Here is a 15,866-nt window from a genome sequence, read left to right as displayed (position 1 = left end):
ACCTTGCCTACATTTGCATATGATCACGTATCTCTATTATGCGTGGGAATACTTGGGAACAGATTTCCTAAATTAAAATCACTTGGAGCTGATTTCCTGGTGTTCTTACAGTTTTTTATGTCCAACAATGAAAATTCAACAACAAAAACAAGCTTTTATTAATTATTTTGCTCAGAAAACTTGGGTGGCCAAATAAAACCAACCACGGGTCAGATTTGGCGCATGGGCCACCAGTTGGGGAACCCTGATTTATGTATTCAGAGGATATAGGTGATACAGAGCATGGAACATGTCATTCAGATGGGTTGTATTACAATCTTGAAGAGTCTTGATGTCTTGAACAGTGACTTGACTCAGTAACCAGCTGGTTGGTTATGTAGGATAGGTAACAGGTAAGTATGGTTTGTATTCAAATCAAATCAAATCAAATTAAATGTTATTTGCCACATGCGCCGAATACAACAGGTGTAGACATTACAGTGAAATGCTTACTTACAAGCCCTTAACCAACAATGCAGTTTTTTAAAGAAAAAGTTTAAAGAAAAAAAGTGTTAATTAAAGGAAAATAAAAAATTAAAGCAAATTGAGGTCATATGTACATGTTGGTAGAGTTAAAGTGACTATGCATAAATAATAAACAGAGTAGCATCAGCGTAAAAGAGGGGGATGGGGTGGGGTGGGGGGGCAGTGCAAATAGTCCGGGTAGCCATGATTAGCTGTTCAGGAGTCTTATGGCTTGGAGGTAGAAGCTGTTGAGAAGCCTTTTGGACCTAGACTTGGCGCTCCGGTACCGCTTGCCGTGCGGTAGCAGAGAGAACAGTCTATGACTAAGGTGGCTTGAGTCTTTGACAATTTTTAGGGCCTTCCTCTGACACCGCCTGGTATAGAGGTCCTGGATGGCAGGAAGCTTGGCCCCAGTGATGTACTGGGCCGTACGCACTACCCGGTGTAGCTGTATAACTTTTTGAGGATCTGAGGACCCATGCCAAATATTTTCAGTCTCCTGAGGGGGAATAGGTTTTGTCGTGCCCTCTTCACAACTCTCTTGGTGTGTTTGGACCATGATAGTTCGTTGGTGATGTGGACACCAAGGAACTTGAAGCTCTCAACCTGTTCCACTACAGCCTCGTCGATGAGAATGGGGGCGTGCTCAGTCCTCTTATTTATCCTGTAGTCCACAATCATCTCCTTTGTCTTGATCACGTTGAGGGAGAGGTTGTTATCCTGAAACCACACGGCCAGTTCTCTGACCTCCTCCCTATAGGCTGTCTCATCGTTGTCGGTGATCAGGCCTACCACGGTTGTGTCGTCAGCAAACTTAATGATGGTGTTGGAGTCGTGCCTGGCCATGCAGTCATGGGTGAACAGGGAGTACAGGAGGGGACTGAGCACACACCCCTGAGGGGCCCCCGTGTTGAGGATCAGCGTGGCAGACGTGTTGTTACCTACCCTTACCACCTGGGGGCGGCCCGTCAGGAATTCCAGGATCCAGTTGCAGAGGGAGGTGTTTAGTCCCAGGATCCTTAGCTTAGTGATGAGCTTTGAGGGCACTATGGTGTTGAACGCTGAGCTGTAGTCAATGAATAGCATTCTCACGTAGGTGTTCCTCTTGTCCAGGTGGGAAAGGGCAGTGTGGAGTGCAATAGATATTGCATCATCTGTGGATCTGTTGGAGCGGTATGCAAATTGGAGTGGGTCTAGTGTTTCTGGGATAATGGTGCTGATGTGAGCCATGACCAGCCTTTCAAAGCACTTCATGGCTACAGACGTGAGTGCTACGGGTCGGTAGTCATTTAGGCAGGTTATCTTAGTGTCCTTGGGCACAGGGACTATGGTGGTCTGCTTGAAACATGTTGGTATTACAGACACAGTCAGGGACATGTTGAAAATGTCAGTGAAGACACTTGCCAGTTGGTCAGCACATGCTCGGAGTACACGTCCTGGTAATCCGTCTGGCCCTGCGGCCTTGTGAATGTTGACCTGCTTAAAGGTCTTACTCACATCGGCTACGGAGAGCGTGATCACATAGTCATCCGGAACAGCTGATGCTCTGGGTTAGAGTCCCGCTCCTTGAAAGTGGCGGCTCTACCCTTTAGCTCAGTGCGGATGTTGCCTGTAATCCATGGCTTCTGGTTGGGGTATGTACGTACGGTCACTGTGGGGACGACGTCATCGATGCACTTATTGATGAAGCCAGTGACTTATGTGGTGTACTCCTCAATGCTATCTGAAGAATCCCGGAACATATTCCAGTCTGTGCTAGCAAAACAGTCCTGTAGCTTAGCATCTGCGTCATCTGACCACTTTTTTATTAACCGAGTCACTGGTGCTTCCTGCTTTAGTTTTTGCTTATAAGCAGGAATCAGGAGGATAGAGTTATGGTCAGATTTGTCTAATGGAGGGCGATGGACAGCTTTGTATGCGTCTCTGTGTGTGGAGTAAAGGTGGTCTAGAGTTTTTTTTTTCTCTGGTTGCACATTTAACATGCTGGTAGAAATTAGGTAGAACGGATTTAAGTTTCCCTGCATTAAAGTCCTCGGCCACTAGGAGCGCTGCCTCTGGATGAGCGTTTTCCTGTTTACTTATGGCCTTATACAGCTCATTGAGTGCAATCTTAGTTCCAGCATCAGTGTGTGGTGGTAGATAGACAGCTACTCAAAATATAGATGAAAACTCTATTGGTAAATAGTATGGTCTACAGCTTATCATGAGATACTCTACCTCCGGCGAGCAAAACCTCGAGACTTCCATAGTGTTAGATTTTATGCACCAGCTGTTGTTTACAAATATACACAGACTGCCACCCCTTGTCTTACCGGAGTCAGCCGTTCTATCCTGACGATGTAGCGTATATCCCGCCAGCTGTATGTTATCAATATCGTCGTTCAGCCATTCAATGAATGAAACAAACACACACGCACACATAGGTTATTGATTACTAACGTAATACAATGAAAACAGGTCCCTAGTGGACTGGACTAACAATAGCAAGAATGCTTGGGTAGGAGGAGGGTCAGAATGGAAGGGAGAGACAGAGATTCAAACTATTGTTGTTACTTTGGAGACTATGCTCACAGTAATCATAATACTTATGCACCCTAATAACCGCTCATTCAGATTAGAAATGCAACATGTATTTACACTACCATTCAAAAGTTTGGGGTCACTTAGAAATGTCCTTGTTTTCGAAAGAAAAGCAATTTTTTTGCCCATTAAAATAACATCAAATTGATCAGAAATACAGTGTAGACATTGTTAATGTTGTAAATGGCTATTGTAGCTGGAAACGGCTGATTTTTAATGGAATATCTACATAGGCGTACAGAGGCACACTGTCAGCAACCATCAGTCCTGTGTTCCAATGGCACGTTGTGTTTGCTAATCCAAGTTTATCATTTTAAAAGGCTAATTGATCATTAGAAAACCCTTTTGCAATTATGTTAGCACAGCTGAAAACTGTTGTGCTGATTAAGGAAGCAATAAAACTGGCCTTCATGAGACTAGTTGAGAATCTGGAGCATCAGCAATTGTGGGTTCGTTTACAGGGATGAGGCGATTCCGGGATGCTGACCTTCTAGGCAGAGTTGCAAAGAAAAAGTCATATCTCAGACTGCCCATCTCAATCTTTTCTTTTTATTGGCCAGTCTGAGATACGGTAGTGTACGTGTAGCTGTCTTCGATAGTTGAGTTGATGATGTAGGACTCTGGTTTGCCCACCAGAGATCCCAATGTCCTTGGTAGAGTTTCTGGTCGTAGTGGTGGTTAGGATGGATACTTCAGCGTACCCTGTCGTTCGTAGAGTTGATCTGTTAGAATAGATACTTCAGATGTACCAACGGTTGTCTGAGAGGGATTGTCCTTCCCAACTTTCGTGTCTTTAGTGAAAGTTCTCTAGACGACTATACATGCCAGCTGCAGACTGAGATGATAAGGTCTAGTGCGTTGTTGTCTTCTTCTTCACCTCGTGTAGAGGTTGAGAGTTTCAGAGTTTCTCCATTTCAAACGTGTGGACTAACGTCTCATGTTTTCTGGTCTTTCTGGTTTAACCATTTTGTAACGTGTAGCTTCAGCTTCACGTCTGCTGGTCTGAGGTGAATTTCGTCACGAGGGGTTTTATACTTGAGTAGAAAGGGGGCGTTTCATCATGTTTGTGCTCATCTGGGTGTGGCCACTGACTGAGAACAAATCAATATGGAAACAATCATCTCATCTAGAATGCTAAAATCACATTGTTATCTTCACAAAAGTATTATTATACTTAATCATTCGTTTTATACAACAATTAGATGCAAACCTCATAACTGGGAAGTGTACACCCCCAGAGATACAGTTATGTTGTTCCACCATCTTTAATGACATCACAACATAGTAACGAATTTGACATGATTGCTCTTTAAGTCGCCACCGACCATTTGCCACATTCTTTTAAGTAGGAATATTGTTTCATTATCCACTTTTGGATGTTGGAGTCTTGGCGGGAAGACTTCCTTTGTCTCACAGGGAAATTCCCTCTCCCAATACTGCATGGCATGGAAAATAATGTTTCTGCAAGGAATTTACGACCGGTCATAAAACTGGCCCCCAGGAGAGGGGGTGTTCAAACCTTTGCCTAGCCGCCAACTTTAATCCTCAGCCCATGAGGGCAAGTCATGACACAGGTTTCTTGTGAGAGATGTTTTGCGTTCTCAACTCCATTTTGGTGAAGGACCCAGATAGAAAAAGGAGGCGCCCTCAAACCTTCCCATTTAAATACCTGGCCATAGAGTTAGACAGAGGGCACACCTGCCCTAAGTGCCCTCCTGCCCTGAGTGCCCTCCCCACATCCATGTCACAAATCAGAGAATTCTGTAAAGCGGTCCCCATCCTAGCAGGTCTAAGATGCTAGCCCATGAATTTCCTATGCAGGTTCCAGACCCTTTTGTCCGTCGTCGTCTGGAATAACTGGCAACTTGTGGTAGGGAGGTGTCCCGACGCCCCATCTAGAGCATCATGGCTGTTACGGGGTCTGGATCTGCCACATCCGAAGAGACATACCCCAATGGTTTGGCGTTGAGGATGCCTGCCTTCTGACATGATCTCAAGAGAAGGACCTCCACTTTGCGGTAGTCTGGCTTGGGCAGGCAGGTATCAGCAGCAGCCGCCTCGTGAAGGGACTGGTAGGTTTCTTCCACCTGCGCTTTCCAGGAGTTGAACTTGTTGGTGTCAGGCACTTGTAGACTGGGGTTTACTGTCATGAGACCACAGAAGATGGATCTCTTCAGCCAGGCTGGGTCATCTTGGTGGTCTTGGTGGCCTGCCTCTCCGGTAAGCTTGGTGACGCACCCTGCCTCGATGTGCTTCTGGATCTCGGCATTGTATACTTTTGCCTTTCCGGGGTCCTTTGGCAACCTCTTCTCGGTGCTCCTGAGGTTTGGCATGACGGCCTCCTTGGACGGCCTCAGGAGAGGTGCTTCCTTGGCAAGGAAAAGGTGGGTAGCATAGCGCAGAGTGTCACATATGTTATAAAGCTTAGTTCAGGCTTCTAGGATGTTCACAACTTCACGCTGCGAAAAGGGGAGAATGGATGTGAACAGGCATTGCTGGGTTTGTACCTGCTGAGGCAGGTGACCATCAGGGCCCTGGACTGTCCAACCGAACTGCGTATGTACAGCTGCTGGTCTACCAGCTGGCCCTAGCCTGATCGTCTCTATCAAGCTGGTGTAGTCCACTCCGATGAGCAGCAGTGGGTGTACCTTGTCAAAGGCATGATGTGGGATGCCCCTTAGATGGCGATAGCACTTCTGCATACACTAAGTTGACTGTGCCTTTAAACAGTTTGGAAAATTCCAGAAAATGATGTCATGGCTTTAGAAGCTTCTGATAGGCTAATTGACATCATTTGAGTAACTTGGAGATGTACCTGTGGATGTATTTCAAGGCCTACCTTCAAACTCAGTGCTTCTTTGCTTGCCATCATGGGAAAATCAAAAGAAATCAGCCAAGACCTCAGACAAAAAATTGTAGACCTCCACAAGTCTGGTTCATCCTTGGGGCAATTTCCAAACGCCTGAAGGTACCACGTTCATCTGGACAAACAATAGTACGCAAGTATAAACACCATGGGACCACGCAGCCATCATACCGCTCAGGAAGGAGACACGTTCTGTCTCCTAGAGATTAACATACTTTGGTGCGAAAAGTGCAAATCAATCCCAGAACAACAGCAAAGGACCTTGTGAAGATGCTGGAGGAAACAGGTACAAAAGTATCTATATCCACAGTAAAACGAGTCCTATATCGACATAACTTGAAAGGTCGCTCAGCAAGGAAGAAGCCACTGCTCCAAAACCACCATAAAAAAACCAGACTACGGTTTGCAACTGCACATGGGGACAAAGATCGTACTTTTTGGAGAAATGTCCTCTGGTCTGATGAAACAAAAATGGAACTGTTTGGCCATTATGACCATCGTTATGTTTGGAGGAAAAAGGGGATGGCTTGCAAGCCGAAGAACACCATCCCAACCGTGAAGCACGGGGGTGGCAGCATCATGCTGTTGGGGTGCTTTACTGCAGGAGGGACTGGTGCACTTGAAAAAATAGATGGCATCATGAGGAAGAAAAATTATGTGGATTTATTGAAGCAACATCTCAAGACATCAGTCAAGAAGTTAATGCTTGGTCGCAAATGGGTCTTCCAAATGGACAATGACCCCAAGAATACTTCCAAAGTTGTGGCAAAATGGCTTAAGGACAACAAAGTCAAGGTATTGGAGTGGCCATCACAAAGCCCTGACCTCAATCCTATAGAAAAGTTGTGGGCAGAACTGAAAAAGCGTGTGCGAACAAGGAGGCCTACAAACCTGACTCAGTTACACCAGCTCTGTCAGGAGGAAGGGGCCAAAATTCACCCAACTTATTGTGGGAAGCTTGTGGAAGGCTACCCGAAACGTTTGACCCAAGTTAAACAATTTAAAGGCAATGCTACCAAATACTAATTGAGTGTATGTAAACTTCTGACCCACTGGGAATGTGATGAAATAAATAAAAGCTTAAATAAATCATACTCTCTACAATTATTCTAACATTTCACATTCTTAAAATAAAGTGGTGATCCTAACTGACCTAAAACACTTTTTACTAGGATTAAATGTCAGGAATTGTGTAAAAATGAGTTTAAATGTATTTGGCTAAGGTGTATGTAAACTTCCGACTTCAACTGTATAGTGTTCAACACTGTGGAAGAGGTCCAGGCAGGTGATCTGGCATGAGCGATGCAGCAGGTCCAGGCGGGTGAGCTGGCTGGAAAGGGGCAGCAGGTAGCAGCAGTAAACTGGTGGGAAAGGAGCGGTCCATGGAGGATAAGCTGGCTGGGCAGGTGCAGCCCACGGTTGGTCAGCTGAATAGGATAGAGCAGCTGACGGAGTCTGAGCAGCTGATGGCTGATACCCAGAATAGACCGGAGCAGTGGATAATGGCTGGTATCATGCAGACTAAGCTTGAGCTGGTGGGTGGAACAGTTGGTGTTTGGAAGTGGTAGCTCAGGGCGTGCCCACCAGTCCATGACTGGTTTGGTGGATTTAACAACATCAAGGAAGAGTGCGTGGTCACATTTCCATACTGCTGGTAGGGACTTTCGGCCGACTGCCTACTTGAAATGACTGTTTGTGGCAGTGATTTTGTGACAGTGTAGGTCTGTGTAGCGATGGTGGCTTTCTACAGGGTCAACCTCCCCAGTGCTTCCATTCCTGCCAAGGAACATGTTAGCGGTAGAGTGACTGAAACGTGGGCAGCAGTGTCCTGTGGCCTAGCCATGAGCTGGGTGTAGTTTAGAGTAGTGACCTCACAGTGTTGGGGGAGAGGACCCAAACACAGAATAGCTGGTCGACGGGGGTCGCAGTCGGCCTGCTTTCCTCCACTGGGATGTAGCTCCCTGGTGCTGGCACTCTGTACCTGCACTCCTCCTCCCAGGGAGTCAGATAAACTGTGGATGCTGATTGGAGAGGTTGTAGACGTTGGGCATGTGCTGCCACGGGTTGTCGTCGATGTTGTAGTGGTCCTCTGTAGCTCAATTGGTAGAGCATGGCGCTTGTAACGCCAGGGTAGTGGGTTCGATCCCTGGGACCACCCATACGTAAAAATGTATGCACACATGACTGTAAGTCGCTTTGGATAAAAGCGTCTGCTAAATGGCATATTATATTATTATTATAGGTATCAGTATCCATCGTTTTCTAAGATCATGGGATGGGATCTTCTGACGGTGAGACTGTTGCTGTGTTTCCTTACTCCTCTGCCATGTCACAGTAGGAATGTAGTGAAGTAAAAGTAAACATTTTGAAAAATGTAAATAGTTAAGTACAGATACCCAACAAAAACAACTTAAGTAGTACTTTAAAGTGTTTTTACTTAAGTACTTTACATCAATTTACTAGCTTGATGTGTTATGTTTGGACTCATTAGCACTAGCATTGTAGCTCTATTGTCTATTGTTATGTTAACTAACTGCCTTCAGAACATGCTTTACTAGTAGAACCACAGGTCAGGTCTGTATTGACTCTATATTTTATATTATGTGTAGTACTTCATGCTACTAATGCCACCTTGTTTATTGCCATAATATTTATGTTCATATCCAACACTATTTCAGGCCATAGGGCCCGCTTATGGTAGGGTAACTGCAGGCTACTGCTCTTTTGTGTTACTGTTGTGTTTTGCCTTACCAGTATGTTAAGTTTTGTTACCTTTATGCTAATTATGTTCAATTGATGATTCAATTGATGTCAACCCTAATAATAGTTTCCATCTGTTCCAGAAACCATACATACAAGCAGTTCTCACCAACGTGTTTGCCCTCTGTCCTGGGACGGTTTTTGGTGCTCATGATAAATGGTCAAGAGTTCATTGGAGTCTTGTCCACTCTAACTGGAGCCGACTTGGTGGTTAGCATCCACCCACAACTTAGTCTTTAGTCTCAGTACACTACAACTAATCTAGCCTGGTCTTATAGATGGCTCAATAATTTGTTTCTAATGAAATGTAACAGGCTAAAACTGTATTGAACTTCCTTCTCAATCAACGATTTAGTGTCGAGGTGACGTCCCTAGAATAACCAGAGGATGTACAACTCTATTTTCTTTTCATTTTTAGGAACAGGAAGAAATTAAATGCTGCCGAAATGATAAGGATTCCATTTGAAAAGCCCTCCACTGGTGTGAGTGTATGTGTGAGCTAGCTTCCAGTGGGCTACGAATTAGGTTAAATCTCATTAGCCACTCAAAGTAACAAGGTTCTGCTCTGCAGTATGAATCATCAAACAAGTATTCACACTTCTCTGAGAATGTAAGTGATCCTTCTCTCCTCCTCTCCCTCATCCTTCCCTCCTCTTCTCTCCTTCCAACCCTAGATGATTGTGATGAGTGTGAGCTTTCACAGACCAGCTAACTTCCCTAACATCTCAGCTACTGTCAGCACTTTGTTTAGAAGTCCATAAAGTTTCAGAGAGTTGGCGCTGTACCAACCTAACTGGGCCGATCGCTATTCGCTCCCCTCCTGGCCTTCCCTCTGAGGTGTGAAGGGAAGTGATATACTTGACCCACCTTGACACATTGGCTTAGATGAAAGAATCTGTTTCTTCCTTCCTGTCGCACAAAGTTAGTAACATCACCCTCTCAAGGCCATCGACTGACTGCACTGGCAGATAGGGGTTAGAGGGGTGCTTTCAACCAGCTACCCGGTTACCCAGTCTCACACCCACACACACACTCTGGCCTTCAGAACTAGACTTTACAAGGCAGTCACGTCCTCCTCTGCCTCACTTATTCATAATTTCAAAATGTTTCGTTTTATAATCAGTTTATTATTGTCCTCTTTTTAACCTCTGAGTTTAACCTTCTCCCTTCTCATTAACGGCCAGTTGAACCTAGCCGTGGGCTAAGTCTTAATGCCACACAGCATGGCAGGCAGCAGAACTAATGGGTTTAGTGCCTGTAGCCATGCTTGTGCTGGGGTTTGGACAGACAGATAAACAGGATAAGAACAAAGACTGTAAACTCTCACTTTCAGGTATTTGAAAAGGAAATAATCTCCCAAATATCACTATTTCTAAAACAAGCCATAGAAAGTTGTTTGCAATTTCAATTTAATCCTCCAGAAACGACAGAACAAATAATGCAACAAATATTGTGGTTAAACTCAAATATACTAATCGATAAAAAACCTTAAAAAAGGTATAATCTTCGTAAATGATGTTATCGGTAGGACTGGTGGAGTTATGTTGCACATGCAGCTAACAAAAACATATGGAAATGTCTACTCTACCCAAAAATACAACCAAATAATTGCAGCATTACCACAAAAATGGAAAAGGAAAGTGGAAGGGGGAGAAAGTAAGGAACTTGTCTGTCGGCCTTGCATTAAAGAATATAATTGGTTAAAGAAAATTGTGATAAATAAAAAAGTATACCAGTTTCATTTAAGGACCAAAGGATTGACAGCTGTCCCATATAGATTGCAAAATAGTTGGGAAGAGATTTTTGACGTACCGATTCCATGGCATAGTGTTTATGAATTGATATGCAAAACGACGCCAGATTCAAAACTTAGAATTTTTCAATTTAAATTATTATATAAAATTATTGCTACCAATAGAAGGTTATTTATATGGGGGATACAATCTTCCCAGCTCTGCAGATTTTGCTGCGAAGAGACAGAATCATTAGATCATTTGTTTTGGTACTGTCCATTTGTAGCTTGTTTTTGGACACAGGTCCAGGAATGGCTAAAGGATTGCAATATTTACCTGGAGCTAACCCTGCAGATAGCACTACTGGGTGATCTGAAAAGTCATAGTCAATCGATCAATAATATAATAATACTTTAAGCAAAAAAAATTATTTTCAATTTACGATCTTTAGAAACAATGAGAATAGAAAGGTTCAGAACTTTTGTAAAACATCACAGTACAGTTGAAAAATATATGGCAAATAGAAATCCAATATGGATGGTGTTAAGAGATACAGTGGGGAGAACAAGTATTTGATACACTGCCGATTTTGCAGGTTTTCCTACTTACAAAGCATGTAGAGGTCTGTAATTTTTATCATAGGTACACTTCAACTGTGAGAGGCGGAATCTAAAACAAAAATCCAGAAAATCACATTGTATGATTTTTAAGTAATTAATTTGCATTTTATTGCATGACATAAGTATTTGATCACCTACCAACCAGTAAGAATTCCGGCTCTCACAGACCTGTTTGTTTTTCTTTAAGAAGCCCTCCTGTTCTCCACTCATTACCTGTATTAACTGCACCTGTTTGAACTCGTTACCTGTATAAAATACACCTTTCCACACACTCAATCAAACAGACTCCAACCTCTCCACAATGGCCAAGACCAGAGAGCTGTGTAAGGACATCAGGGATAAAATTGTAGACCTGCACAAGGCTGGGATGGGCTACAGGACAATAGGCAAGCAGCTTGGTGAGAAGGCAACAACTGTTGGCGCAATTATTATAAAATGGAAGAAGTTCAAGATGACGGTCAATCACCTTCGGTCTGGGGCTCCATGCAAGATCTCACCTCGTGGGGCATCAATGATCATGAGGAAGGTGAGGGATCAGCCCAGAACTACACGGCAGGACCAGGTCAATGACCTGAAGAGAGCTGGGACCACAGTCTCAAAGAAAACCATTAGTAACACACTACGCCGTCATGGATTAAAATCCTGCAGCGCACGCAAGGTCCCCCTGCTCAAGCCAGCGCATATCCAGGCCCGTCTGAAGTTTGCCAATGACCATCTGGATGATCCAGAGGGGGAATGGGAGAAGGTCATGTGGTCTGATGAGACATAAATAGAGCTTTTTGATCTAAACTCCACTCGCCGTGTTTGGAGGAAGAAGAAGGATGAGTACAACCCCAAGTACACCATCCCAACCGTGAAGCATGGAGGTGGAAACATCATTCTTTGGGGATGCTTTTCTGCAAAGGGGACAGGACGACTGCACCGTATTGAGGGGAGGATGGATGGGGCCATGTATCACGAGATCTTGGCCAACAACCTCCTTCCCTCAGTAAGAGCATTGAAGATGGGTCGTGGCTGGGTCTTCCAGCATGACAACGACCCAAAACACACAGCCAGGGCAACTAAGGAGTGGCTCCGTAAGAAGCATCTCAAGGTCCTGGAGTGGCTTAGCCAGTCTCCAGACCTGAACCCAATAGAAAATCTTTGGAGCGAGCTGAAAGTCCGTATTGCCCAGCGACAGCCCCGAAACCTGAAGGATCTGGAGAAGGTCTGTATGGAGGAGTGGGCCAAAATCCCTGCCTCTACTTCCAGCCCATACCCACTATCTACATTTTATGGACAGTCAATTTTACAATAATTACATTTTGTTTGTTCTTTCTCCTGAACTTCTTCTACTCTCAAACTCTCCGATCATTTTCATGATGTCCATCCGGTTTGCTTCTATATGCCATATCTTTCTAACTGTGCTCCTTCACAAAAGCTCCCAACCTACAACCCATACACTTATTATGGACACAGCGTGCCTACATTATTAGTTATCTTGTTATTGTTTGTTGTTAGTTGTTATTAGTCCCATCCTTCAATTCCATTCAACAGGCTTGTTGCTAACTCTCTGACAGTTTGTGTGTGTGTGTATGTGTGTGTGTGTGTATGGAGTTGTGTGTAAATACAGTAGGTTGAGCCCAGTTGTGAAATTGCTGCCACTGGTCTCCAGGCGCTTCGTTGACTGTTGATTTTGCACAGCTAGTGTGAGGAGTGTATGACCTACGTGTCCTAACTAGGTCATTGAAAACCAATCTGACTTTATACAATAGTAACCAGAGGTGGGACCAAGTCACTATTATTAGAGTCCCAAACAAGTCTCAAGTCTCAAGGTCCGAGTCTCAAGCCGAGTCCCAAGTAGAACGGGTCAAGACTCGAGTCAAGTCCAAGTCGTGCATTTTAAGAGCAAGTCGAGTCACAAGTTTTCAAGTTAAGTCTCTAGTCAAATAAAATAAAAACACATGCAACGACTTGTTGAACTAAAAACCTTTCTATATTTATTGAGGCTGCTAAACAGCCCTTTTCATTATTTTGTCTACAACATATTTTGATTGGCTAGCCTATGTAATTGTAAAATAGGGACCTTGTAGCAGTCATAATGGCATGAAATCTGCAGAAGGCAAGGCAGGTTGACGTGCTCAGAGTGTAGATTTATTTACAGGTCTTGGTGATCCAATGGTGAAAGCACTATGTCATACAAAATATACAAGTAGATTTACCAAAAAAGAATTAGCCTCTGTAACAGGCTTAACCTGTCCTATCTGAACAGACACAGGTAGAGGGCAAGACTGTACAGCCTCCCCTTGAGAAACCAAATCGAATCTGTCTAACAGGAGCTCAAACAGGTACACCTACTGTACATAATATAAGCACTTGGCCCCCAGGACCATACAATTACCTTATTGGCAATTACAACCAATAAACTGGTTCTACAAAATGTAAAAGGCGATTTCCACATCCATTGTTACATCGGTACATTCGTCTTAATCAGACGAAATGATTAATAATGATATTTTAACACCATGCTTACATGGATAAATCATTTTCTCTTATTAAACGTTCTGACTCCAAAGTGTGGAGCGAAGCCACGTAGCCTATTTCTATGCGCATTGAGGCGTACGCGCTCCTATTACTCACAACCAGAATGACAGAGACATAGGACACAGACACACGGAACTCCGACATAACCTGGGAAATATGAACAAAGGAAGCCATACATTTAATTAAATAAACAGAACTTCTACCTCATGAGTCTTGTGAACGTTCATGTGCACTATAAAAATTGTGCCCACTCAGAGCAGTGTAAGAAATGGTTGGCTAAATGAAAATGTATCGTAGGCCTACCAAACATTAAACAGAAATGTCTATGTGTTGCAAAAAACAGTACGGCGGTGGATAGCAATTATTGTAGTATTATATGTTATATAGATTTACCACATAGGGCCTATGCTTTTAAACGTGTGAAAGCAGCAGCAAACATTTCAACAAGGGAAAAAAGCACTCTCCACTGGCGGGAGTTTGGAGAGCGAAGTAAATATTCTTGATCACCAACATTTTTGGGAGGTGCATATTTATTTATTACAGCAATCCTCTCTCCCTACACTTTGATGTTTGCCCTGCACCCAATCCTATAACTGTACAGCAAATCAGCTCACCAGACCTGTTGATTGACAGTTTGCTAGTTCAATCAGAGTGCCGATTTCAATAGCCAATTTGTTGCAGTTTTTTTTTGGCAAGGGCGATGCTGCGGCTACTGTCTCTGGCTGTGTGTGGTGTAATCCACGTACACTCTGTGCCACAAAATGAGTGACAAAACATTACAAAACCTGGCCAGATAATTTCAAGTCATCAGTCTCAAGTCAAACTCGAGTCCCAAGTCTTGAGGCTCCAAGTCCAAGTCAAGTCTCAAGTTATTTTATTTTATATCAAGTCGAGTCTCAAGTCATCAAATTTGTGACTCGAGTCAGACTCAAGTCCAAGTCATGTGACTCGAGTCCACAACTCTGATAGTAACACAACTGAAACCTTTCTATTTACTCTCTTGTATAAACAGTGCAGCACTGTAAAGATGACAGTGATTCAATATGTATGGTGGGTCACACTTTGTTCATACTATCTGTTGATAAGCAAACGTTTGCTAGGGTTAAGTTTAGAATAAGGGTTAATGTTAGGGTTAGGGCTAAATTTAGGGTAAGGGTTAAGGTTAGGGTTAAGGTTAGGTTTAGTAGATAGTTGAAATGTTACTGATAGTCTGTAGAGCATCTACAGATGGACTTTCCAAAACGTTTTACCGCATGGGGTATTAATCATGTTTTGTCAATAATGACGTACATAGTCCTCCTGCTGAGCTGCTGTGAGTAATTGGTATTTTGTGTATTATTTTGTTTGTGTGTGTGTGTGGGAGAGCTGGTGTTAAAGTCACAGAAAGTAAAGTTCATATGATTCATAACGGTTAATATTAGCAAAGTGAAGAGCTTGCAGACAAACAAGATAGTAGCTAGGAGGGAACAACGACCAGCTCCCTGTAGTTCAAACAACAAGACCTCCTCACCCATCCACAGTACTACAAACACCATCTGTTAACATACACAAACATGTGTGTGTCTCGGTCCTACCTGTGCCACAGCTACATGTGTCTGTTGCTGTTGTTGCTGTAGTTGTTGCTGTAGCAGCTGGATCTGGTGGTGGACTGACAGGGGAGCACTGTTGAGCAGAGTACCCGACGACGGCAGCAGCATCCTGGGGGACACCAGCAACAGAGAGGCCTCCTCTGGAACCTGCCATGGAGGAGAGAAGGTTAATGATGAATTGATGGATTGAGAGACGGAGACATCAATATAAGGTGAGAGAGGATGGAAGAGGTAAGGAGGAGATGGAGATACAGTGCCTTCAGAAAGTATTCACACCCTTTAACTTTTTCCAAATGTTGTTGTGTTACAGCCTGAATTTAAAATGGATTACATTTAGACTATTTGTCACTGGCCTGCACACAATACTCCATAATGTCAAAGTGGAATTATGTTCTTCAACAATAAGTATTCAACCCCTTTGTTATGGCAAGCCTAAATAAGTTCAGGAGTAAACATTTGCTTAACAAGTCACATAAGTTGCATAGACTCACTCTGTGTGCAATAATAGTGTTTAACATGAGTTTTTAATGACTACTTCATCTCTGTATCCCACACATACAATTATCTGTAAGGTCCCTCAGTCGAACAGTGAATTTCAAACACAGGTTTTCCAATGCCTCGCAAATAAGAGCACCTATTGGTAGATGGGTAAAAAAACAAAAGCTGACATTGAATATCCCTTTGAGCATGG

The 15,866-nt window shown here is 43.5% G+C and overlaps 1 protein-coding gene across 1 annotated transcript in view; it reads right to left on the bottom strand.

Moving 5' to 3' along the window:
* LOC121539803 (carboxyl-terminal PDZ ligand of neuronal nitric oxide synthase protein-like) overlaps positions 1–15,866 on the bottom strand; it is a gene marked incomplete at its 3' end in the record, with an annotated part of 253,155 nt that overhangs the window by 31,172 nt on the left and 206,117 nt on the right. Inside the window, exon 8 of the mRNA XM_041848478.2 lies at positions 15,161–15,322. Within this exon, the coding sequence (XP_041704412.2) occupies positions 15,161–15,322 (162 nt within the window). The remainder of the gene's footprint in view (positions 1–15,160; positions 15,323–15,866) is intronic.

This window comes from Coregonus clupeaformis, chromosome 26 (assembly GCF_020615455.1).
Source record: "Coregonus clupeaformis isolate EN_2021a chromosome 26, ASM2061545v1, whole genome shotgun sequence".
Taxonomy (NCBI): domain Eukaryota; kingdom Metazoa; phylum Chordata; class Actinopteri; order Salmoniformes; family Salmonidae; genus Coregonus; species Coregonus clupeaformis.
This window is presented reverse-complemented; position numbering and strand designations above follow the sequence as displayed.